A 26,014-nucleotide genomic window follows, 5' to 3' on the forward strand; every position below is an offset into this window, starting at 1 on the left:
AGTGTGAGGAGGAGGAGAAGGAGGAGGGGGTAGAAGTGTGAGGAGGAGGAGGAGGAGGAGGAGGAGGAGAAGTGTGAGGAGGTGGAGGAGAAAGAGGAGGGGGTAGAAGTGTGAGGAGGAGGAGGAGGAGGTAGAAGTGTGAGGAGGTGGAGGAGAAAGAGGAGGGGGTAGAAGTGTGAAGAGGAGGAGGAGGAGGAAGGGGCAGAAGTGTGAGGAGGAGGAGGAGAAGTGTGAGGAGGTGGAGGAGAAAGAGGAGGGGGTAGAAGTGTGAGGAGGAGGAGGAGGAGGAGGTAGAAGTGTGAGGAGGAGGAGGTAGAAGTGTGAGGAGGTGGAGGAGAAAGAGGAGGGGGTAGAAGTGTGAAGAGGAGGAGGAGGAGGAGGAGGAGGAGTCTGTTTGTTGACATCGGATGGAAGCGACCATCTGAGTGAAGACAGCGGATCAAAGCTTCTTTTCTCCCGGCCATCCAGACCCTCCGCCCCGGGGAAGCTGAGGTAGACCCGGCAGCGGAGCAGAGCTCACCCACCGGTGACCGCTGGTTGTAGCTGTTAGCAAAGGAGCTAGCGCTAGCCCCACTAGCTAGCCCCGCTAACAGCATAGCAGGGAAAGTCATCGTTAGCCAGCAGCTAATTGAAGTGAACTGTGCGGACCCCGCTTCGCTAAATGAAGCTTTAAACAGAGGACCACGCGCGGCTGAGTGTTGCACTCGGTCCGAGCAGGTGCGTGTTTCCCGTGCGCGTGTCAGCAGGTTCCACCATTCAGTGTGAATGTCCTGTGTTGTTAGCTAGCTGCGCTGCTAACTTAGAAACAGTCTGCCCAGGACACAGGGCTATGTGTGTTAGCTAACAAACAAGGAGCGAAGCTGCGGAATGAGCCCGGTCAGCGTGAGACCCTCAGTGGGCGGAGCACTGGGTGGTTCTTGTGTAATTGTTGTGTTATTGTTGTGTTATTGACGTCAGAACAAGTTGTGTCAAAGTAGGAAGCAGGAGCTGCTAACAGGGGACATGACAGCTAACCTGGCTAAACATGCAAAGGTCTGGTGGTTAAACTGGAAATACGGACTGGTGTGTGATGACACTAACTGCAACATGGTGGTCATGTCATTAAAAGTAAAGTAAAGCAGACCATGAATTTATTATTCATGATAGAAGTCAATGTGTTTGATGCTGCACTTGATTTGTGTCGTTCCTCATTGACTCATCCTCATTTCAGCCTGTTTACCTTTTCTTTGTCACGTGACCAGAAGAGGATGTTTCATCTCGAAAAACAACATTCTTACCTGCTAAATCACTGTGGTGAAAAATGAATCATCCATTTGCTCATTTTTGTTTTCATAATTCACATTATTTAAAAAAGAAATCTCTCCTGACCGTTGACCTTTCAGTGCTCGCCTCCTGAGGGGACCTGCACTGGCCTGTGTGTGATCTGAGCTGGAGAAGAAGGGGGGCGCGAACATGGCAGCCAAAGCAGGAGACAACCCTGAGAGCCTCATGACTCTGGCGACCGTGTTCTGCCTGAGGAACCTCAGGAAGACCATGTGCTACCAGGGCTTCAAGAACAAGCTCTGCCTGCGCTCGGACATCTTCCTGCCCAGTGAGATCTGTGACAAGCTGGTCAACACGTACGTAACCACCATGCTCGTGTCCTGTTCATCCGTTAGAACGAGTGTGTTCCAGTGCTGTAGATTCTCAGTGTTGTTGTTGTGATGAACAGATACATGGAGCTGGTTCACACGGACAGTAACTTTGAACCAGAGGAGAGCTTCTTCCAGCTCTTCTCAGACCCTCGGAGCACCAGACTGACCAGGGTGCAGCTGAGAGAAGACTTTGTACGGGACAGAGATCTGGAGGCCATTAGAAAACAGGTGGGAGATCAGTCACACTCATGTTTTTGAAGAATGAATGAGTTCTATCCTGACCACCACCACATTCTTCCACAGAGTTTCTTTGAAATCCGTCCAGTTTGTGCAACATACAATAAAAAAAACGTCATAATAAACATCACCTGGTCGGTGGAGGTGATGTTTGAGTTGTGAGGTCAGCAGCGTGTAGGGCTGGCAGCACTCGTACCTCCACGCTCGGTCCACACCGATGATGACGTTTTTCACTTGTGTCCTAATCAGCAGTGGATGAGAGTTGGGATGGAAAAATAATCAATATTAAATGTATTCATCCGGGTTTTTACTTAAAACATTTCAGATCTGAAACAGTTGTACATTCTCACAAAGCAGACAGATATTAAAGTGCTGGAACACATCATTGACCAGAATGTATTTTCCTTGTGTGTTCGGTCAGGACCTGATTGAGCTCCACCTCACCTACTGCAACAGCCTGTCGTCCCGCAGCCTGAAGACACTGACCTGCTTCCGAGAGACTTTGCTGTCGCTCTGTCTTTTTGGCTGCAGCCACATCTTCTACAGGAAGGGCGGCGCCCCACTCGCCTGCAACGAAGACTCTGAGGACGAGGAGGAGGAGAGCCCCGCTTCTAGGCAGGCGTTAGAGACGGACTTTAACTTCCAGGGGTTCAACCGTCTGCGATTGCTCAACCTGGGCGGTCTGCCTGACGAGGTGGATGCCGAGACGCTGCTCAAACCCCTGAAGTCTCTCACCTCACTAGATCTGTCTAATGTACAGTTGCTGGGAACAGCATTTCTCACCCAGTGGAAAGACAGATTGGCCTCGCTTGTCCTCTACAACGTGGATCTGTCGGAGGAGCTGGTCAGCACAGTGGTGGAGCTTGTTAATCTCAGGTAAGATATTTCATTTAGTTTCTCTGTCACTTCGAGTCGTTCATCCAGGTTACACCAAACACATTTATTGACTGGTGGCATCTTTCAGGATTCTAAAGTCATTAACAGTTATTAAGGAGAACCGCCCCCACACCAGAGTGGTGTCACAAGGGTTTGATAATGTAGTGGAAATCATTGACACATTTTTAAAACATATATATCGGCCAATATATTAGTGTCAGGAATTTGTTAAATTCCCTAATATCACTTTCAACATCATCCTTTGAAAAGCTCATCAGTCGGGCTCTAGTCTCCAGACAGTGGCTCCTTCCATCGCTGAGACTGTTTTTATAATTCCTTTGAATCTATGTTAATGTTCAAATGAATTTTCTTTACATGAACACAAATCAAAAGAACGACATGATGCAAACACACTGTGTCTTTCAGGCATTTCGACATCTCGCGGGAGAGCCGGCGGACCTCTAAGTTCAAGATGACACGGAAGATTTTGACAGCGTTCGTCCAGCGTCTGGTCAATCTGGTGTCGCTGGACATCTCAGGTCACATTATGCAGGACAACTGCACAGTTCCACACTTTGAAGAAGCCATAGGGCGACCGAGGTGGGTCAGCAGCTGCCGAGCAGGCGTTAAATAAAAGTCTGATTCAGAGGAACTTGTTAATAAACCAAACCGTTCTCTCTTACAGCATCGAGCCGTGCAAGAGCAGCATCTATCCGTTCCAGGAGCTGAAGAGGCCGCTGCAGTTTGTGGGCCTGTATGACACTACCCTCTGTAACGTCACTCACATCCCGGCTTATAAGGTACCGACAGTGTGAAGAGACGGAAAGGCTTCAGGCAGAAACTGTTCTTTTTAGGCCTCACAACTAAAACATGAACTGAAACAAGTCTCTTGTTGGACTTGTGGCCTGGTGATGATTCATGTGGTGTGGCTGTCATCTGATCCAGATGTTTCCAGTAATTCATACTGGCACCGTTTCATTCTCATTCAGGAACATCACATTTAATATGAATGTCACATGGGCATTCCGACGCGTAGCAACTGGTGCACAGGGACCTGCTCTGTCCAGTTCATTGGTAAATCTCCAGGTGGCGAAAAGTCCTCGACCCCAGAGAGTCGTCATTAGTGACTCCGCCACAGGGGGCGCTATCGGCTGCTCTACATGACCAATCAATATTCATACCAGTTTTCTATCAGGTCTTGTGTCTTATGAAGAGGTTTAGTGTTTGTGGGTTCAATTTGTGCGTCACTTGTGTTTTCCAGGTGACTGGATCAAAGAACGAAGACCAGGTCCTGAATGCCATCGAAGCCTACACAGAGTTCCGTCCTGAACTCGCCCACAGAGCCATCAATCAGCTGTTTGACATCGCCAGGATACAACACTGCAGTCAGCTGCTCCGCGCGTTGCAAGTACGATGAGTATTAGTCGGGTTGTACTTTAAAGGAGCCTGGAACACTTCTCACTCCTCTCTCACAACCTGTTTCAGCTCGTCATCGCAGCCTTGAAATGCCATAAATATGATAAGAGCATCCAGGTGACGGGCAGCGCCGCCCTGTTCTACCTGACCAACACGGAGTACCGCAGCGACCAGAGTGTGCGGTTACGCCGAGAGGTCATTCAAGTGGTACTGAATGGAATGGAGCAGTATCAGGAGGTCACCGTGAGTGTCCTCTAGCATCATCATGATCTCTGACGAAACAAATGCATTAAGAGCTCTGCAAACTGAACCCTGGTGTCAGTTTGAACCCCTGCTCTGTCTCCTCACCTCTCAATGCTCCTCACCAGGTCCAGAGGAACTGCTGCTTGACTCTGTGCAACTTCAGCATCCCTGAGGAGCTGGAGTTCCAGTACAGTCGGGTCAACCAGCTGCTGCTGAAGATCCTGGAGCCGGCGCGGCAGGACGAGTCCATCCAGAGAATCGCTGTGCACCTGTGCAATGCTCTGGTCTGTCAGGTGGACAACCATCACAAGGAGGCTGTGGGGAAGATGGGCTTTGTTAAGGTAACACATCCAGAATTATATACAGAGCAAATTTCCAACAAATAAGTTTCTTTCTCTTATTGAGCTGCTTTGCCCTGCATTGTGTTGGTCCTTCAAATCAATGAGGACCAGATAGAGGGCATGTAGGAACCAGACTGAGAATCTCCTGCTGTGCTCTTCACTTGTTCATGTCTGAAAACGCCTAAAAACACAGTTTGTTATTTACCTGAAAGTCAACTCTCAACTTCTGATTATGTTTTTTCTCATTTTCAGACCATGTTAAATTTAATTCAGAAGAAGCTACAAGACAGGACGGTGAGTCTGAGTTTCACTCCTGAGAACTTTAACTGTGACATGATGTGAACATGCAGACGAACCTCGTGTGTTTCCTCTCAGTGTGACCAGGTGATGGAGTTTTCCTGGAGCGCTCTGTGGAACATCACAGACGAGACACCTGACAACTGTCAAATGTTCCTCAACTGTCGGGGGATGAGTCTCTTTCTCGAGTGTCTTCAGGTGAGTCCACAGTCGCAGCCGCTCTCGGTTCAGATTGACATTGTTCGCTGGGTGATAACATGCGTCCCCTCTTGTTTTATAATCTTAATCCAGGAGTTTCCAGACAAGCAGGAGCTTCACCGCAACATGCTGGGGCTCTTGGGGAATGTGGCTGAGGTCAGAGCCTTGAGGCCTCAGCTGCTCACCCCACAGTTCATCACCGTTTTCAGGTAAGAGAAGAGTCAAATAATTCTTGACTGATTCTGGCCAACGATGACGACATCTCACTAGCGACATATTTGAGGCTTGAACATCAGATGTCTTTGAAACAACTGCTGTTCAACGTGTGTTGATGTCAATATAATTATTTTAGACGTCAGTATTTCATACAGATGATCCTAACCTCTGTGACTGCTTGTTGCGTTGACAGTAACCTTCTGGACAGTAAGGCCGACGGGATCGAGGTGTCGTATAATGCCTGTGGCGTGCTCTCACACATCATGTTTGATGGGCCGGAGGTTTGGTCGATGGAGGAACCCCTGAGGGACACGGTGATGGACAAGATGATGGACGCCATTCAGAGCTGGGACGTCAGCTCACGGCGCAACATCAACTACAGGTTCTGTTCAGCACAAGAGACGTTCTTCCAGAAATCCGTTTCTCAACCTGAGGCCACGCCTGTTAACAGATGAGACTCAAGTGCTGTAGTTAGAAAAGTGTTTGTGACACGTTGAAAACATTTTGTAAAAAGATATAAACTTTCTACATGTGCAAACAGCAGCATCAACAACGTAATCACACACCTTCAGAATAAAACACACCAACAGTCAAATCAGTTAACAAGGTACAATGAAATTATACAAGATACAGAAACATTAAACAGCTCATGATAATAATATATAATTCTGAGTTATTGGTCATTCACTGAGCTGATGGGACAGGGATGTCTTTACCAACATTTCATGACAAACTAGTGTTTGATTCCAGGCAACAAGTCAGTGGAACATTGAAGTCAGTACAATTCAGCTTGTGGGAAGAAACCGATGATCCTCGAGAACTGGACTGAAATGTTGAACTGCTACCTCTCCATGTTTTCAATCAGTAAACACTTAATGAAGGTTCTGACGCTCTGTCTCAGGTCGTTCGAGCCGATCCTGCGGCTGCTGCCTCAGGGCATCGCTCCGGTCAGCCAGCACTGGGCCACGTGGGCGCTCTTCAACCTGGTGTCAGTTTACCGTGAGTACCTGCTGCTCTGTGAAGTTCCAATCCAGACGCCATGTTGTTTTAGATCGTCACAGGTTGACACAGCTCATATCAGTTTACACTTGAATGAATCATTCTCTGACATTTATTAATGCGTGGTTGTGAATCTCTTTCTCTTTATAATTTCCTTACGACCTGCAGCGGGCAAGTATTGTCCTCTGCTTATTAAAGAAGGAGGAATCGTTCTTCTGGAGAAAGTTCTGGAACTGGACAGCTCCCATCCAGAGACCAAGGACATGGCCAGGTAAGAGACACAGAGCTTCAAACATCCTCAACCTCTCCTCTCTGTGCGTTTCATCCTCATCCCTGTGGCTCAGAGGGAGATTCTGTTTGTCATGACGAATGAAACTAACTCTGCAGCTGATGATTACTGCAACATGCACTCTGCTGTGACTCCTCCCACACCACTCCGTATCACTAATCATCTCTGTCTACACTAACGCACCTGAAAACACACCTCACTGGTCATGTGGTGTAAACAGGAAGCAGACACTGTTCCCTACAAACAAATGGTATTCTTAAAGAGTAGTGTGGATGTAGCTTCAGACGTCCTTGATGGTACCTGACCTTTAACAGCTCTTGGCGTGTTTTCATCTTCTAGGAAAGTGATGGAGCAGTGTGAAACCTTCAAGGACGACCCCATGGAGACAAACCAGGGACAGGAGGTAAACTTCGGACAAAGAGGTTGACGCCACAGGAGCAATCAATGAAAGCAACCTACGGCCCTGCCGACCGCCATCCTCACGAGGGCCGATCGTGTGCATTATTCTTACTCTTATCATTCTTATTATTTTCTAGACAGAACTGTCTCTGAGCTGTCACAGCAGTTTGGACAGAACCTTAATATTTGACACGTAGGACAGCAGACGTGGTGCATGGTGTTTTGTTGTGAGGGTGCTTACCTGCTGCACATGAGCATCTCCTTTGGGTCTGTGGGGGGTGGGTGACTCTGTTTCCTGTGTGTGTGCGTGTGCGTGTCACAGACTTAGCGACGGACAGAACAGTTGGAGTGATGCTTGATCTCGGTGGAAGGAAACAAACTCCCTCCTCAGCTCACTGCCTTCGAGGCCTCGTCGTGTCCTGCGTCTCTCCTCCCAGTTCTCATGCTCGTCCGCCCAGTTGCGGACACATGTACAGTGAATATTAGCCATTATGTGTGTAGACTGCAGAGAAGAGTCACACTGATGTTTGATGTGACGGGAGACTTTCCCGACCTCGTGGCACAACGATGGACTTCTTTGTTAAATATGTAAATATTCTGTTTGTCTCATCCTTTTACTGTGCGTATGTTTTATAATATAACTGTAAACACTCATGACTTTTCTCTATATTTAAATCTCTAGGTTTGACTAATGTGTGGTCAGTGATCAGAAACTATTAACAGAAAATTCTGTCATTCAGGTTTTGTGTAGAAAACCTGGACCCTCTTCGTTCTTAAAGGATCATTTAGATTCAAGCTACATCCACAAGACCACGTATTCCTTTTGAAACCCATCAGTGTCCGAACCACGGCAGAGTTTCCAGCTTCTAAATCAGAGACTTGTGTAAAAACGCTGCTGGTTGTGTTTTAATCAGAACTGAAACTGAGACTTAAGTAAACAATGACATAGACGTTCTCGTCCTGATTGGTTCTCATCAGTCACATGACTCGACTAGCAGCGGTGGACACAAATCGTCGCTAACACTTCCTGTCAGTAGCACTTCCTGTCAGTAACACTTCCACACACAATAGAGTGTCTGAGGTGGTCTAACCATACAGACGACATCTTGAATCTCAAAGCAGCGCCAATTATTCTGCCCCTCCTTAACTCACCAGTGCCCCTGGTGGTCAGGTTCTATGCCAGATAATGACAGAGACGAAGTTGAGGGAAACGATCATTTAACGACCTCTGATGACCCCTCGTGTTTCCTGGGGTCAACATGCTGCTACGTTTCTGCTTCACTGCGATCAGACACTTTGCTCTTGAAAGCTGAGAGGAGAAGAATGAAGTGGTGCGTTCACATCTATGTTAAAATATTTGAAACTGGAAAGATGTGTTCAAGAAGTCTCAGAAATTAAAACGTCAAACTCACAGGAACTGAACACTATCGCAGATCTCCCCTTGAACTTGTTCTCACTGAACTCGACTCACTTAAATCTGAGTCGGAGTTTATTTACTCCATTTGTGACCTTACAGGCACCGGTAGCTTCGACTCTCAGTGGAACGTTAAAGTAGACGTGTTTTTTTTGTGTTTCTTTCCTCTCGTGTGTTATAAAGATTTTTGGTGAATGTAGAAGTTCTGCAAAGTTTAAAAGCCCAAAGTCTGTGGTAAAGGGAGTTCCTCTCCTGCACAGGAAGCACTGCTGCTCCTGAAACACCTCGTTAGTACCGACTGATTCTTCCTCATCATCGTGATGTCACGATGCCCCACATCTGCATAACCCCCACCTGGCGTCTAGCCTCCCGAAGCTCCTCGTCAGTCGTCTGGACGATAGTTAAAAACAACCGACACGGTTTCCCTAACAAAGTCAGGTAGTGACAGCTGACCAATCAGAGCAGACTTTATCAGGAGGAGGGTCTTAAAGAGACAGGAGCTAAAACCAAGTGTCCGAGGAAAGAAATGTTTCTTGATCATTAATGAAAACATTTTACAGTCATAACACTAATTAAAATCATCAACCTGAAGATGAACATTTCTCCTTTAACTATATCAACAGAATAGGAATCTACGTGGGCAGGTTCTGGTCTCATTTATCATTTGCGATGGTTGAACGGATAAAGGAAAATTGAATCTGTTTATTGTAATGAATTTTTCTTGTGTTGGCTTGGGCAACAAGTGACTATTTCCATTATTCATCCATTTTATATTTATATTTTACAAATAATGGTAAGCTGTGAACAGTTCCTAAGTTTGAGGTCCGAGCTGTTTCTTCGTTCCAGTTTGACTCCGGCCCCCCAGCGCAGCGATGCTGCTGGTGTGACTGGGACGGCGAGGCGAAGCTGGAGCTGAAGGAACACACATGCAATGATGGTTATTTTCTCCTGCAGCTGGTTGAGTTGAATCAGATCTGACATATTAAACAGTGGTTTCTAATAACACCACACTGGCTCCAGTGTGTCGCTCAGTGACTTTAAATAAAGATGGACGACGCATTGCCACTTCCTCCCCACTGTACAAGCCAACTATCATTAAATAACTGATTCAAACCAAACTCATCAGAAACACCTGAACAAACATCTGTGAGATAAGAACGACCTGAAATGACAGAAACATCTTTCGTCTACTTTGATTCTTTAGTTAGATCCATTGCCCGTCTGCTAACATGGAGGTTAATAATGTAAAGTGCAGTCAGCCACCAGGGGGATGGAGATGGTTTGGCTTCACAGTTAGAGTCGTCCATCTTTATTGACGCACAGCTCCAGCCTATTTACAGTTTGTCGATGCTGAACAGATTTTTTATTTTACTTTTCAGATCGCTCACATTTGGTTTTATTCACTGAGCTGATTTCCTTGTCACGTACAGTTTGTTGGAATCTGATCGGTACAGTCGTGTTTTGTTTCTATTTTCACTCTCGTTCATGTCAACATAAGCTTGATCAGAGACTCAATGTTTCTGTCGGGAATTCAATTGAGGTCAAATCTAAATCTGAGTCGGTTAGTGACACAGTGTTTGATCTAAGGTGCTTGAGGTGGAAAGTGGATTTATCTTCAGCCTCCATCACTCATCTGACTTCTTAGTTGTCATGAATGCTTCCCATGCAGAAACACATTGTGATGGCAGGTAGCTACTGTGGGTTGTTGACTGTCCCTGATTATTTATAAAGATGTATGTGCTGAAATTTAAAAAAGAAATAATGAGAAACTGCTGTGTCACAAACTGATTTCACGTTTCTGAAGTGTGATGACACTCTGTCATTGGTTTCTTTTGTAATTGTAATCCAAATCTGAGTGAGGGACATTTGATCCGAACTGTGTGGAGTTTTTCCTGATGTGAATATTACCAGGCCGTTGGTGTAAAGGAAAGAGTAAGCAATAAAGATGGAGTGGGAAAGAGTCGGTGATGTTTCTTCTGTTGTTGCTGCAGGTTCCTAAACTCAGATCATGAACAGCTGAGCCATGATGAAAACATCTTAATCATAACAAGGTTTTTCCACATATCACTCAAACCTATCGGTGGCTTCATTAACCGCAGGCTGTAAATAAAGATGGCTGACATGACAGCTCCGCAAAAGTGAAGCCTAAGTGTTGATATCGCCCCCTGGTGGCTGCCTGCAGTACTGACCAAAAGCTCCTAGAATGTTTTGTCCCAGGAACTTTAGTTTTAGTACCGAACGGTTCCTGCAGGCGGCTGCTTGTTGATGTACAAACCAACATTTGACAAATTAGCAGACATGTAAACAATAAACAGCCACAACAAGCTGTGGTTCTTCAGTCCACCGGATGGCGTGTTGTCGTGACTCGGTTTGGGTGCGGGCTCTTTAAGCCAGGCGAAGGGGAGATTTCCGAGTGTCCGTGAAGAGGCTGTATTTACGCTGCAGCACTCAGCTGATCGAGGATCTGTCTCGGAGCCGCTCGGCAGCATCATGGACTTCAACGTGAAGAAACTGGCCTCGGACGCCGGAGTGTTCTTCACCAGGGCCGTGCAGGTAAGAGCCGGCCCCCCGCTGCGCAGCGACCAGAGCCCGGCTGGAGGAGCAGGGAGGACCCGCTAGGCTGCTCCGGTATCCGGCTGGAAGACACCGAGCTGAGGGCCGCTAATCCACACACACACACACACACACACACACACGTAGTGATGGGCACACACACACACACACACAGAGAGAGAGACACACAGGGACACATACGCACACACACAGAGACACACACGCACACACACAGAGACACACACACACATAGAGACACACAGGGACACATAGAGACACACACACACACGTAGTGATGCGCACACACAGAGAGAGAGACACAGGGACACACGCACGCACACATAGAGACACACACACGCAGACACACATAGAGACACACAGGGACACAGGGACACACACACACACACGCAGAGAGAGAGACATGCACGTCATGTTATTCCTCCATTTATTATTGATGCTGTGATCGTGTTTTAACCATGTGACACATGCACCCCCCCCCTCAGAAAAAGTCACACTGCGTGGACTCATATCAAATCATATATATATATAGATGTCTATATATATATACATTTCTATATTACGTATACTACATTATAGACTCTTATATAATATATAGATAAAGTCCATCTATAACGCCACAGTAACATCCTCTCAAATACTTTACAAAGATTTCGTTTTCGAGTTTATAGCCTTAACTATTTATAAATTATGAGGCTATGTAATAATGTACACGTAGCATCAGGGAAGTACTCAGATACTTTCGTATTGGCTTTTAAAATACTAATAGTAAAAATACTCTGAATGTAATCTGTTACATTCTACTGTGAATTCAGTTTATTGAATTTATTTAGTGCTTTATGCTTATACTAGCACACCAACATGCTAACAGTGAATATGCTAACAAAGTGAAGCAGGTGTAAGTTTGTTACCATGTTTAATGTAGCATGTTAGCATGCTAATGGTGAATATGATAGCACGAGGGCTAGAGTTTGTAACCATGTTTAATGTAGCATGTTAGCATGCTAATGGTGAATATGCTAGCAGGAGGGATAGAGTTTGTAACCATGTTTAATGTAGCATGTTAGCATGCTAATGGTGAATATGCTAGCACGAGGGCTAGAGTTTGTAACCATGTTTAATGTAGCATGTTAGCATGCTAATGGTGAATATGCTAGCAGGAGGGATAGAGTTTGTAACCATGTTTCATGTAGCATGTTAGCACGCTGGCAATGGCTATTTAGCAGTGAAAATAACTTAGTTTAATGGGATTGTTGTTTGCTCTGGATTTAAACCAAATTAGACCAAAACCTAAATCGTAACATGATGATGGCGTCGGGTTTGGAGCCAGATTCCATCAATTTGTGGTTAAAGCACAAACTTCACCGACGAGGCTCAGAACAAAGATCATCGTGGAAATGTTCACATGTTTAAAGATATTTGCTAAAGTGTGGGTTTAATCCCGTGAAGCCACTTCCTGTAGTTTCACCTCCTTCACTCTGACGTAGTTCACAGAGGAGAAACTGGGTCAGGCTGAGAGAACCGAGCTGGACCAACACCTGGAGAACCTCCTCACTCGAGCTGATGGAACCAAGAACTGGACCGAGAAGATCCTGAGACAAACGGAGGTGCTGCTGCAGCCGAACCCAAGTAAGTCAGGAGGAGGAGGAGGAGTGGGTCGTCCACTCGTCCTGAGGTTCAGGGTTCGATCCCCAACTCCTCACGCCCACACGTTTTATTACTGTGTGTAGGAATAATGAGTAAAGAACTTTCTCTTGTGAACAGTTCCGAGTTGTGAACCAACTGCTCATTGTATCGGATAAATGTGACAGAATCTTACGTCCCATGTCTTTGACCTGAGCCAGTGTTGGGTCCATGTTGTGGTCCAGCATCTGGGACCATGCTTCATGTCCATGTGCTCTGTGTTTCTATCTCTTCATGCTTCAGTGGATCACACAGGTGAGTTCATGGAGATAAACACTGCCCCCTACTGGCCAGGGGTTTATTTCATCTCTCAGAGATGTTGCTTTAATTATGACATGTGAAGCAGCCATGACACATACATGTAGTTAAAAACAAGTCCATCTCTATAACCATTTTTTCTTTGTGCAATTTTATACATGAGCAGTCCTGTTTCACTGTATATATTCGGTCATATTCTATACCATTTTCTTGTGCTTATTTAACTTGTTGATTATTATTTTATTATTTACTGAGTTATAATATCAATCATTGCAATAAAAAAGTCTTCAATAGCAACAGAGATTCAGTATACTGTATATATGGATATAATATATACTGATAGCACACTGAAGAGGTTTATCACTCAATGGATATAAGATTTATAAAATCAGTCTTTCAACAAAAATATAATAATAACGTCGCAGTTATTGTGATTATTATCGATGTGGTCTGATGTGAGCCTTTTTATCATGATACAAAGTTTGGCCATATCTTAATTTCACTGTTGTGGAATAAATAAAAGACCCATTAAACTTCACGTAACGCAAACCGGACCTAAGCTGCAGAGCAGGAGCAAGGTGACAACAAACTGAAAACACAAACTGAGGAAGAGAGAGGATTAAACTCAGGTGTGGCACTTCAGGGTGGAGCAGCCAATCACAGCAGCAGGAAACACTCAAACAGGAAGTAAGACAAAAGAGAGAGACACACAAGGAAAAAAACTTTAAAATAAAACAGGAGATAAGAAGTTCACAATCCAAAAGTCCAGATATAAAAATCCGAAAACAATATAAACACAAGTGGAGCAGATGTTCTGGTGCAGCAGGTGGAGAACACGAGCTGATGTGAACAGGTTGGGGGTGCAGTGACTAGGCAGACACACACAAGTGTTGAGTTACACACTCAGGTAGCTGCCAGGCAGCGATGCCTTCAGGGACACTTGAAACTATAAAGAGGGTTTTCTGACAACAGTTCTACAATTATGTGTTCATTCTTACAGACATATTGCTTTCTACTAAACGCAGCCAAAGCACATACGTAACGCAACACATACAAAAAACATAACAAAACATGAAGAACAATACGATACAAACATTCTTACATTTTGTGTCAATGATTTTGACGAAGGATCCTGAACTTTGTTGTCTTTGTTGGACCTGCTCAGGTTCTCGAATCGAAGAGTTTATCTACGACAAACTGGACAAGAAGCTTCCATCCAGGACGACCAACGCAGAGCTGCTGGGACAACACATGCTGGACGCTGCACAGGAGTTTGGTCCAGAGACGCCGTACGGTCAGTGGAGGTCCCATCAGAACCTCAGTCTGAACTGCTGTCACACAAAGACAGTGACACACACTGTCACACACTGTCACACACTGTCACACACTGTAACACACTGTCACACACTGTCACACACTGTCTCACACTGTCACACACTGTCACACACTGTCACACACTGTCACACACTGTAACACACTGTCACACAATGTCACACACTGTCACACACTGTCACACACTGTCACACACTGTCACACACTGTCACACTGTAACACACTGTCACACACTGTCACACACTGTAACACACTGTAACACACTGTCTCACACTGTAACACACTGTCTCACACTGTCACACACACTGCAACACTCTGTAACACACTGTCACACACTGTCACACACTGTAACACACTGTAATACACTGTGTCACACACTGTCACACACTGTCACACACTGTAACACACTGCTTGTGAAGCTCTTTATAACCTTTTTTGATAAAGTGCCAAACAAAAAAAGTTGTGTGTGATACATGTGTGTATTTGTGTATTTGTGTGTAGGTAGCACCCTGGTCATAGTGGGAGAGTACCAGAAGAAACTGGGAGGAGCCGAGCGTGACTTCCTCCAGACCTCAGCCGCCTCCTTCCTCACTCCTCTACGTAACTTCCTGGAAGGCGACTGGAGGACGATCTCAGTGAGTCTGAACCTGGAGCAGCAGCAGGAGATCCACCTGTCCACAGAGACGTGGACATGTGTCTTCTCTCATGTCTGATTTGAGCTGTTTGCTCTTCAGTTAGAAGTTAAAGGGACGTCCCGGTGTTTCTCACTCGATTCCTCTCCCTTTGCAGAAAGAGAGGAAGCTTCTGGACAATCGACGTCTGGATCTGGACGTCTGCAAAGCCCGTCTGAAGAAAGCCAAGCTGGCCGAAGCTAAAGCTGCAGTGAGTTTCATCAGGTCACAGATGTCTTCTGCTTCTTCTCGTCCTGTTGTCTCAAACATGACGTCTCAGCACAGTTTTATATCATCAAATAACTGATTCAACTCAAACCAACTGTTAGTCTGGTGTCCCGTGTGCTAACATGGAGGAGGGGGGGTTATGTCCACTAACAGATCAGTAATCATCAGAGTGGAGCCTGGTCTGGAATTCAGTCCTCAGACATCAGATTCTTCAAATAGCGTGTCTTCTGCTTCTGAGTGATTTTCATCACTCGACTTGGAGCTTCTTTGCTTTTTGTCTTCTAACCTCTTTTTGTTTTTCTGTTTGAATGATTCTAACTTCATGACAGTAACTCCTCTTCTCCTGTTCAAAGGCTGCACCTGATTTCCAGGAGACGAGGCCTCGAAACTACGTCCTCTCTGCCAGCGCGTCAGCGGTAAGAGACAAACTGTCCGCTAAGCTAACATGCTAACAGATCAACTGAACATGGGACTTTAAAATCCAACATCAAGTCAGTTGAGTTCACTGCTTCAGACTCAGACAACCAGGGGAAGATCATGTGAGTGAAAGATCAGCTGCATTTATGAACTCCTGTCTGACGTGTTCCTAACGTGTTCCTCACATGCTCCTGACATGCTCCTGACATTTTCCTCATATGCTCCTGACGTTCTCTTTACGTGTTCTTTACGTGTTCCTCACATGGTTTTTACGTGTGTTCCTGGCTTGTTCCTGACGTGTTCCTCACGTGTTCCTGACTTGTTCCTGACTTGTTACTCCCCTGCTCCTGAAGTGCTCTTGACTTGGTCCTGATATGTTCCTCACATGTTCCTGATATGTTCCTCACATGTTCCTGACGTGTTCCTCACGTGTTCCTGACTCGTTCCTCGCGTGTTCCTCACATGTTTTTACGTGTGTTCCTGCCGTGTTCCTGACATGTTCCTTGCGTGTTCCTCACGTGTTTTTACATGTTCCTGCCGTGTTCTGCAGGTTCTGTATGTGAGAACCAATGTCTGAGTCAGACGTGTCATGCTCCATGTTTGTGTGTCTGTGACTGGATCAGCTGCAGAGCGGCTGGGAGAGCTGGGACGTGGCCCCGGACCCGGCTGCATGCGAGCAGAGGAAGGTTGTGTAGATCAACGTGTTGTGTAGATCAACGTGTTGTGTAGATCAACGTGTCGGCAGTGCAGTAGAAGTAGAACGTAGGAGTTAAAGCCGTTTGTCTGTGGTGGTAGAACGTTCTCATCGCTCCTCAGAGATTCAGGGCTCGTTGGTGCTTTTTGTTCCTCCACCGTTTCTCCTTTGGTCCCGGACGGTTTGACTTGAATTATTTGTCCTGCCAGTTGAGGACAAAGAGGAGACACATGTCAACGTCCACAAAGTCCCAAGAATCCAGTTAATCCAATCAAGTAAACATTTTCACATTTTGAATCCACGTCTCCACCACTTATCCAGATTTTCACCATTTACTGTTACCTGATATGAACCAGGACATAGTCAGACCCATAAAACATCTCACCTGCAAATATCGAATATGTCTTTGGTAAAGTGATGCCTCCTTACAACAACACAAGTTCAACACAAGGGGGCACAACACAACAAACTTTCTGCAGCTGTCCACATCTGCAGAAAGTAGAGTAAAGGTCGGATTCAGTTCAAGCTGGTGTTCTTCAGCGATGGCGCCCGTCACACACGAACACATCAGAGACTTGATGACAACAGCAGATTGAAGATCAGGCAACATTAAGGTGGAAATATCAGAATAAAATAACCCAGTTATATCCGTGTCAGTTGAAATATTTTATACAATAAAAGGTTTTTAAAAGAAATTAGATTAAATGATGCTGCTCTGTTATTTTCTTCTTCAAGCCGACATCTTTTCAAACTGTGATGCAGAATAAAGACCAAACTGAAGAAGAAATAAAGTCTCAGATTTACAGAATAAAGTTGTAATTTATCGTGAACAAAGTTGTGATAACACACTTCATACATTGTATTGTGGTTTTAACAATGTGTTTTCCGCTATGCTCTCAGCTGCTGAGCGAGGAGGTGGATAAAGTAAGTGTCTTCACTCGTGGTCACTGTGTGTGTTTGTGTGTTTGTGTGTTTGTGTCTGAGTCCAGTTGTGAAGCTCTTCACTTCCTCCTGCAGGCAGAGCACGAGCTGCGCGTCGCTCAGACCGAGTTCGACCGACAGGCTGAGGTCACTCGCCTGCTGCTGGAAGGAATCAGCAGCACACATGTGAGTGAGGTCATGTTACTCACTGATATCAGTTCTCTCATCATGTCAGATTGTTTCCTCTGAGGAATCAGTTCAGTGTTAAAAACATCTGTCCAACACGTTCACTGGAACTCTGTTCAGCAGCTTCTGTGTGATCCTGTGAAGCAGAGTCTCCTCTCACACTCGTCTCTCTTCTCCCCTCAGCTCAACCACCAGAGATGTCTGCAGGATTTTGCGGAGGCTCAGGCGACGTACTACGCTCAGTGTCACCACCACATGGTGGAGCTGCAGCAGGAGCTCCACAGGTGAGGAGTCCCCATCAAACACCTCACCACAGGAGACAGACCTCCTGATCCACACATACCAGTTCATCTCCCAGTTCACCTACCAGTTCATCTCCCAGTTCATCTCCCAGTTCACTACCAGTTCATCTCCCAGTTCATCTACCAGTTCACTACCAGTTCATCTCCCAGTTCACCTACCAGTTCAGCTGGCAGTTCATCTGGCAGTTCATCTACCAGTTCAACTACCAGTTCACCTACCAGTTCATCTCCCAGATCATCTACCAGTTCAGCTACCAGTTCATCTCCCAGTTCACTACCAGTTCATCTCCTAGTTCACTACCAGTTCATCTCCCAGTTCATCTACCAGTTCATCTGGCAGTTCATCTCCCACTTCCTCTCCCAGTTCATCTTCCACTTCCTCTCCCAGTTCATCTCCCACTTCCTCTCCCAGTTCATCTCCCACTTCATCTACCACTTCCTCTCCCAGTTCATCTCCCACTTCCTCTCCCAGTTCATCTACCACTTCCTCTCCCAGTTCATCTACCACTTCCTCTCCCACTTCATCTCCCAGTTCATCTACTAGTTCATCTACTGAACTACCAGTTCATCTACCAGTTCATCTACCAGTTCATCTCCCAGTTCATCTCCCAGTTCATCTCCCAGTTCATCTCCCAGTTCATCTCAAACTTCATCTCCCAGTTCATCTCCAAGTTTATCTCCCAGTTCATCTACCACTTCCTCTCCCAGTTCATCTACTGAACTACCAGTTCATCTACCAGTTCATCTACCAGTTCATCTCCCAGTTCATCTCCCAGTTCATCTCCCAGTTCATCTCCCAGTTCATCTAGTAGAATAACAACTATCCTAAAGGTTCTCTGGATCGGCTGGATGTGTAGATGTAAATGTCTCAGTGAGAGTGTGTGTTTTTGTGTGTCTTTTTCCCTTAATAAGTGAAATCATTTATAAACTGCATTTTATATTTACTCTGGTTATCTTTGTCTAAAATAAAAATGTGTTTAATGATCTGAAACATTAGAGTGTGACAAATATGCAAAAGCATAAGAAACCAGGAAGGGGCAAATAGTTTTCACAGCACTGTATGTGTGTGTTTCTGTGTTTCTGAGTGTGTTTGTGTTTCTGTGTATGTGTGTGTGAGTGTGTTTTTGTGTGTATGTGTGTGTTTCTGTCTATAAGTGTGTCCATGTGTGTGTGTCTGAGTGTGTTTGTGTTTGTGTGTTTCTGTGTATGTGTGTGTGAGTGTGTTTGTGTGTTTCTGTGTATGTGTGTGTGAGTGTGTTTTTGTGTGTCTGTGTATGTGTGTTTCTGTCTATGTGTGTGTCTGAGTGTATTTGTGTTTCTGTGTATGTGTGTGTGAGTGTGTTTTTGTGTGTCTGTGTATGTGTGTTTCTGTCTAGGTGTGTGTCTGGGTGTATTTGTGTTTCTTTGTATGTGAGTGTGTTTTTGTGTGTCTGTTTATGTGTGTGTTTCTGTCTCTGTGTGTTTTTCTCAGTGTGTTTTTGTGTATGTGAGTGTGTTTCTTTGTATGTGTGTGTGAGTGTGTTTTTGTGTGTCTGTGTATGTGTGTTAGTTTCTGTGTGTGTTCCTATGTCAGTGTGTAAATATGTCCTGCCTCCCTCTGATTGGCTGGTAGCGTCTCCCTCTCCAGATGTTCTGGTCATTTCTCTAAACAGATGCAGATGTGGAGCGTGTGTGTAGAGCGTGTGTGTGTTCCTGGATCTTTGTGGGGACCATTACCAGCGTAGACCAGCAGAGTGATGGTTCCCAGTTCTTCAGAGGGCAGTGTGAGGGTTAGGTCTGGATGAAGGCCTCAGTGTGGAGGTTGAAGGTTCGAGTCCAGGAGGCAGAGTGTTTGAGTGTTGACACTGAGGCACAAACATGTGACGCACGGAGATGCATCACTGAATTCCTCTGACCTGCTTCTCACAACAACCTTTTACTTTATTACCTTTTCAAACAAACTTCAGTCAAATGATTCATATGATAAATGATATAAGAACAAACTGGGAGACGGAGACTCTCAGATCGTAATTATAACCAAGTATAGATTGTTTTAATTTTATTATTTGCAAAAGTTCAAATCAATGGAAATGATTTTTAATTGGTAAAAACATGCTTAGACATCCTGATTGACAGCTGAGAGGGACTCGTGATTGGCTGATTGCATGTATGGGCGGGGCCTGGATGCTATGGCTCCACCCCACGATCAGTACCGACGACAATAAGCTGGAGATCATTCATGTCTCATATCCGTCAATTGTCTTCACAGATGCACCAGCGCCCCCCATTCCTCCGCCTTCCTGTCTGGCCCAGCATCTCCGGGGGGGGCAGGGTCCACTGGCCAGAACGTGGTGGGCACGCTGGCGGTGGAACAGAGTCAGTTCCCAGTCACAGGAACCAGAAAGGCCAAGGTCCTCTATGACTACGACGGCCATGGTGTCAGCGAGCTGTCCCTCCTGGCTGACGAGGTACAAGCCTCTGACTCAGCTAACGTCCTCCATCTTGCTCCTGTGACTCAGCAGCAGCTTCATCTCTGTTAACCTGTTGTTTGAAATCAAAACTCACTTTCCACCTTTTAATGTTTCGAATATTAAGAGACTATTGTTCTCACAGGAAACTGGAAATCTCTGTGCAGGAGCCTTTCCCAGTCTGCGTCACCACTCCTCATTGTTACCTTCATGGCTGATAAATGCTCCTGTCAATAGTGTCTGGAGTCTCCTCTCTGTCCAGCTTCAATAGAAGACCAGGAGCAGAATCCAGACATTCCCCATCCTGTCTTTTCCTCTGAAGCACAGGAAGCAACATGTCTCAGTGTCTCCCACCACCTGAACATTAACCCTGACAAGACCCAACTACTTTTCCTTTCAGGGAAAGGCTCCTCCTCCCCCCCCCCCCCCACAACACACATGTAGGAACCTGGGACAGTCGACTCTCCCTCTCTGCCAACATTACTGTAACAACACATTCCTGTAGATTCATACTGTATAACAACAAGCTCCTCAGCTGCTGTAGAGACAACACTTGTGTTTCACCCCAAAGAGTCAAAGCACCAGCGTTAGATTCAAATCAGCGTTTGAGAAGTTGAGTCGGAGCCGAATGCAGCCCTGGCCTTGTGAGGGGGGGGGGGAGGACAGAAACATCATTAAAGATTCAAAGATCCTCACAGTTTGGATCTGAATTTGATTTCTGTCTGCACCATGTAAAAGATGTGCAGGTTTATCCGAGTTTTCGTCCAACAACAGAGACGATGGAGGAAACTGTATAGTCAAGAAAATGAATCAGAGGGAGTGCAGGAGTCGGAGGAGTGAGGTGAGCTCCTCAGCTCCTGGACAAACAGGTAGAACTCCTCTTCTGGACGTGGGAAAGGAGTCGATCGCCTGTTTGAGCACGTCTGCACACGTTCACCTGCGTGCACCAGCCTGGAGCTGCTGGTATAATGCATTTCATAACTCAGCGTCACACTAGTTCTAACTGTAATAATATTAACCCTCAACAGCCCCTTGAAAAGCGAGGACTAGGTTAACTTTGGAAAATGTAACTTCTCTCAGGGTTCCTACGGTCATGAAAAACCTGGAAAAGTCATGGAATTGTTAAATGTTATCTCCAGGCCTGGAAAAGTGCTTGAAAAAAATTAAAGAAGTCATGGAAATTTGTTATATTCATATTTTCATGTCCTTCATTTACACTGAGTTTTAAATAATTCATACGCTTTTAGAAGAAATACTCTCAAAACACAAGCAGGCAAACGCTCTCATACTCATTGTGGTAAAACGCACTCTGCCAGGGAAGTGTAGATTTAACCAAAGGACATGTGAAGGGTCACAACAGACAAAGACCTCAATCCAACTATGGTCTCATTCATTTGTGTCATTGAAGGTTTACTGTCTGCTTTGGAATTCTCACTGTTTTACTTAAATCGTAAATGTTGTTCCTTTTTCATGTAACCACTGAGATTCCACAAAATGTTTAGTCATGGAAATTTGGTTTCAGGTTATGAAAGTCATGAAAATCCATTAGTCAAAATGTGAATGAACCCTGTTCTCTAAAAACATCTTCCTTGATTTCTGTTTGTTTGTTTGTTTCTCCAGATCATCACCGTTCACACCGTACCAGGGATGGACCCTGATTGGTTGATTGGAGAACGAGGCAACGAGAAGGGCAAAGTTCCTGTGACCTACCTCGAGCTGCTGAGCTAATGGACACACACACACACACACACACACACACACACACACACACACACACACACACACACACACACAATGCAAACCTGTGCATAAACTGGTGGAGGATTGAATTCTCCGTCTGATTGGTTGTTTCCTCTCATCACTCACGTTCAGTTTGGAGGATTCTTCTTTAAACCTGAATCTTCCTAATCTCATGGACTTGGTTCAAGATAAATCATATTCAATGAGAGCCTCCTGGTTTAGTAAAGTAAAATAAAAGAGGATTAGCAGACTTTTCTTACCTGCCAGTAAGAGGTGCTGCAGCGCACTCAGCACACCTCTGGACTTCAGCTTCTGGTAAATCTTAACACATGGTCGCTGAGATCCAGGAAGACGCTGACGTGACTCAAACGTCTGCAGAGCAAAAAACACGAGCAGCGAATTCGATTAATCATTGTGTGGTAACTCTGCTCTTAAGCATAAAACACTCAATCACAAGTCCACACGCCGGCTGCATGCCAGCTCTCTGAGTGACGCACAGCCGGACCTGACTCCACATGTGAGTCTGTGGACGTCCCGGCACCATGAGCTAAGTTTAAACCACATCAGAGAAGTTACTCATCACCTGAGAGGGAGGAGCTTCAGTTCCGTTGGATCCTATATTTAACTATTTTTCAGGTGATGTAAAGTCTTAATTGTTTTCACTGAGTCAGAGCCGAGTGTTGTCAAAGCAACTTTCAACACAAAGGGAGAGTTCACGGTCGAGCTCACGTTTATATTCAAACTGTGACTTCATTCATATTTGGACATGTAACGAGGGAACGATCCGTGCTTCAGGTTCTACATCGTGCTAACAAACCCAGAGAAGGCTTTCTCTTTACCTTCTGTGATATAACCTCCTCATTCAAATACAATGGAATTAATTACGAGTAGTTTCAAATTGGTTGGACCTTGAATTAACGCAGTGGGGTCATAGCTAGCAAGGACATTCCTGGTCCCCAGAGGATGATACACATGTTTTTGTGCCTCATTTTCCTCGATGGTCCCGGTCTGTCCACAACCTATGGTATGAAAAAGCAAAGCCAACTGTCATAAAATTGAATGAGTAAACTAACAATGTCCTCTAGCGCCACCCTCAGGCTACCTTTACATTTCCAATGTGTAAGAACATGTATCTACTGTGTGTGGACATGAATTCAGGATTTCAGTTGTTCAGAGAGCTGTGTTTTAGTTTCTTATTCATATCTAGAATTTAGTGTGTTGTTGCAATAAATGAGTGAACATTCATCACATCTGTGTTTCCCTGTACAATAAACGTGCATGTGTGTGACAAGTAATGTGGTTGTGTGTTTCTTGAATGTCCACAAACATGTCACAAATCAGCACAATTACTTTTGGACTTAGTTTCAATAGAAATTCTCTCAAGTAGGAAACAGATGGAAGTCAGGAAGGGAACCAGTGAACCCAACAAGGGCACAGAGAGCTGCAGGTCAGGGAACAGCTGGAACACATCAGGGGGGAGCAGCCAATCACAGGGGCCGGAAACAGGATGTCATCCAGAAAAGACAGGGTTTCAAAATAAAACTGGATTTAGTCAACTCAAACTTTAAACAACTGCAAAAACTTAAATATTTTAATTAAAAATATATTAATTCAAAACTTAAGATTCACACCACCACGTTTTCCAGAAAGGAACGAAAACATCTGTTTTGGAATATTTGTGCCACATTTGCTATTTTATTTGAGGACAACTTGAGGGTCACATCCATTTTGTGGACCAGATGTGCAGCATCATCACCTGAAGTGAACCACATCTGTATCTGGGAATGTTTCTAATTCAAAAACGTGGAGAGCGAGAGGAAGGATTCCTGTTCTCGGTTTTTCACTTTTCACTGTAAAATTCACTGTATTATAAGTTTGAATTAAATATAAGATTCATGAGAGAGATTCTAGAACAACCTGAAGACAAACTGAGTCGCTGTCTTTCTTTGAATCACAGCTTTTATCAACCCGTATCCTGTTGTGATTCTTCTAAGGTGGGTCATGCTGAATCTTTTGACTATTTGTATTAGTTTTATGTATTTTTACTTGTGTGTATTTTCTTTGTGAAGCACTTCGATGTAGTAGTTGAATGTGTTGATATGACGTCGTCACTCCCTGCCAATGTGAGTGTTGCAACGTGTGATTTGTTTATTCTCAGCAGGAGAGGGGTGGGGGTGGTGGGGGGTGGATGAGTAAAGCCTCAGTGATTCATAGACACTCTGTGTTTCCTCAGGGCGATTACATCCGTGGTCATTTTTAGAACTCGGGTGTGGTGCGTGTTGCCAGGTGTGAACCGGTGGGTCAGGGCTTCTCTCTGTGTCCTCCCATGGATACACTGAGGTCATTCACTATCAGGCCAGTGACTCAGGACCAACAACAGGACAGCTCCATCAGATTAAACCCTATCAGCTCTATCGCCACCTGGTGTCTGGCTGCAGTGTAAAACCTCCTCCATGTTAGCAGATGGGACATGGACCAAACTAAAATAATCAGAGTAGATGTTAAGTTTTGTCAAAGACGTTTGTGTCATTTCAGCAACGTACCAGCAGCAACAACACACAAATGCCAATATGCCTGACACACAAAGTGCTCGTGATCTGCTGCAACACTAATGTGCTCAAAGTACTGACTTTAATAAAATATGCATGACACCCTATGTGGACATTTGGCAGATCCATGTCATGACTCATGCAGCACATATCACTATTTCCCAAACAATCCAATTTCAGCTCCTCAAACTAAATAACACCAGTGCAATCTCTCCTCTACACAACGAGTCCTGTTTCTACTGGGATGGTTATGGTGTCGAGGACAATCGTCCGGTTGTGGGTCTGGTTCTGAACCGGTGGAGTCGGATCAGGTCTCATTTTATCACTCAGTCCTGAGTGTGAGCGTCTCGTGTTGAACATGTGGACGAGTCCTTTTCATGATGTTTCAATGAGTCTGATAAACCGAGGAATCAAACCAGCAACCAGTGACTTCCTGGTCAGGTCCTGAGAACCAGTGATGAGTGAGTGTTGGATCCAGTGAGAGCCGAGTGGAGGAGGACACAGAAACTCCAGCTGCAGCTTCCGATCTCACTGTGTGTGTCCCTGAGCAAGAGAGAGAGTGTGTGTGTGTGTGTGTGTGTGTGTGTGTGTGTGTGTGTTCATTTCGTTGACGAAAACTATAACGGAAAATATTCGTTAACGAACTTTTTCCCATGACGAAGACGGATCTTTGAAATTAAAAACTATGACTAAATCTATTTTAACTTTCGTTGACGAGACGAGACGAAAATATCACAATCATTTTTATTACATCATCGTATCAGGCCGTCATGAAGTATCAGGAGCGGGCGAGTGAGTCTGTGTGTGTGTGTGTGTGTGTGTGTGTGTGTGTGTCTGTGTGTGTGTCTGTGTGTGTGTGTGTGCGTGCGTGTGTGTGCGTGCGTGTGTGTGTGTGTGTGTGCGTGTGTCTGTGTGTGTGTGTGTGTGTGTGTGTGTGTGTCTGTGTGTGTGTGTGTGTGTGTGCGTGTGTGTGTGCGTGCGTGTGTGTGTGTGTGTGCGTGTGGTGTGTGTGTGCCTGTGCGCTCCCAGATAGCGCTCCGGTCCGTAGCTCCGCCCCCCCGCCCCGCGCACTCGCTCAGAGAGACTCAGTGAAAGCAGAGCGCGTTCTCGTGCAGCAGCCGCTCAGTGACTCACTGCTTCTCAACAGTGGAAACAGTGAAAACACAGAGTTTCTCTGGTCTCAGCTGATCAGAGATCAGCCCCTCAGCTTCTTCATCAGAGCAGAAGCTGCAGTTGGTTTGTACCGATGTTCAGTTTCTATGTTCGCCTCCAGTCTGACCTGCTCTCCCTTTTTGTTTTCACATTAAAAATTAAATATATATTTTTAAGCTATTAGGCTGCAGCTATATGTTTTTATAGAAAAGGAGTTTAATGTGGCTATTAAATGTGACTAAACTAAAATGGAATTAGTTTTCGTCGACTAAAACTAGACTAAAACTGAGAAGGATAAAAATGA

General features: G+C 45.2%; 2 protein-coding genes across 6 annotated transcripts; both read left to right on the top strand.

Moving 5' to 3' along the window:
• The first annotated feature begins 394 nt into the window (after window positions 1–394).
• zer1 (zyg-11 related, cell cycle regulator) lies at window positions 395–10,519 on the top strand. 2 transcript variants are annotated; one of them, XM_062412785.1, is made up of 16 exons: window positions 395–717; window positions 1,383–1,619; window positions 1,712–1,862; window positions 2,293–2,747; window positions 3,174–3,347; window positions 3,433–3,547; window positions 4,009–4,155; window positions 4,233–4,406; window positions 4,532–4,747; window positions 5,000–5,041; window positions 5,123–5,242; window positions 5,336–5,451; window positions 5,652–5,840; window positions 6,360–6,457; window positions 6,626–6,728; window positions 7,086–10,519. In XM_062412785.1, exons 2-16 carry the CDS (start codon window positions 1,453–1,455, stop codon window positions 7,171–7,173), a joined length of 2,355 nt encoding a protein of 784 aa, XP_062268769.1. In that variant the 5' UTR covers window positions 395–717; window positions 1,383–1,452; the 3' UTR covers window positions 7,174–10,519. The 2 variants fall into 2 exon arrangements, with proteins under 2 accessions (XP_062268769.1, XP_062268768.1); XM_062412784.1 differs by having other exon boundaries at window positions 399–492.
• A 473-nt stretch (window positions 10,520–10,992) lies between these two features.
• On the top strand, window positions 10,993–23,304 carry sh3glb2b (SH3-domain GRB2-like endophilin B2b). Of its 4 annotated transcripts, none has more exons than XM_062413035.1 (12): window positions 10,993–11,112; window positions 12,618–12,759; window positions 13,057–13,068; window positions 14,237–14,365; window positions 14,905–15,038; window positions 15,193–15,285; window positions 15,656–15,718; window positions 17,314–17,337; window positions 17,431–17,520; window positions 17,704–17,804; window positions 20,071–20,269; window positions 21,890–23,304. In XM_062413035.1, exons 1-12 carry the CDS (start codon window positions 11,050–11,052, stop codon window positions 21,995–21,997), a joined length of 1,158 nt encoding a protein of 385 aa, XP_062269019.1. In that variant the 5' UTR covers window positions 10,993–11,049; the 3' UTR covers window positions 21,998–23,304. The 4 variants fall into 4 exon arrangements, with proteins under 4 accessions (XP_062269019.1, XP_062269017.1, XP_062269020.1 ...); XM_062413033.1 differs by lacking the exon at window positions 21,890–23,304 and adding an exon at window positions 20,415–21,883; XM_062413036.1 differs by lacking the exon at window positions 13,057–13,068.
• Window positions 23,305–26,014: the final 2,710 nt, after the last annotated feature.

Source organism: Platichthys flesus, chromosome 19, assembly GCF_949316205.1.
Source record: "Platichthys flesus chromosome 19, fPlaFle2.1, whole genome shotgun sequence".
In the NCBI taxonomy this organism is placed as follows: domain Eukaryota; kingdom Metazoa; phylum Chordata; class Actinopteri; order Pleuronectiformes; family Pleuronectidae; genus Platichthys; species Platichthys flesus.

Excerpts from the sequence above, each read along its gene's own strand:
- sh3glb2b (XM_062413033.1), top strand. The coding sequence starts at position 11,050 with ATGGACTTCAACGTGAAGAAACTGGCCTCGGACGCCGGAGTGTTCTTC. Across the intron at positions 15,039-15,192 it reads GCGACTGGAGGACGATCTCA|AAAGAGAGGAAGCTTCTGGA; the intron begins GTGAGTCTGAAC and ends CTCCCTTTGCAG. Across the intron at positions 17,338-17,430 it reads TGAGCGAGGAGGTGGATAAA|GCAGAGCACGAGCTGCGCGT; the intron begins GTAAGTGTCTTC and ends TTCCTCCTGCAG.
- zer1 (XM_062412785.1), top strand. The coding sequence starts at position 1,453 with ATGGCAGCCAAAGCAGGAGACAACCCTGAGAGCCTCATGACTCTGGCG. Across the intron at positions 1,863-2,292 it reads TGGAGGCCATTAGAAAACAG|GACCTGATTGAGCTCCACCT; the intron begins GTGGGAGATCAG and ends GTGTTCGGTCAG. Across the intron at positions 3,548-4,008 it reads CTCACATCCCGGCTTATAAG|GTGACTGGATCAAAGAACGA; the intron begins GTACCGACAGTG and ends TGTGTTTTCCAG.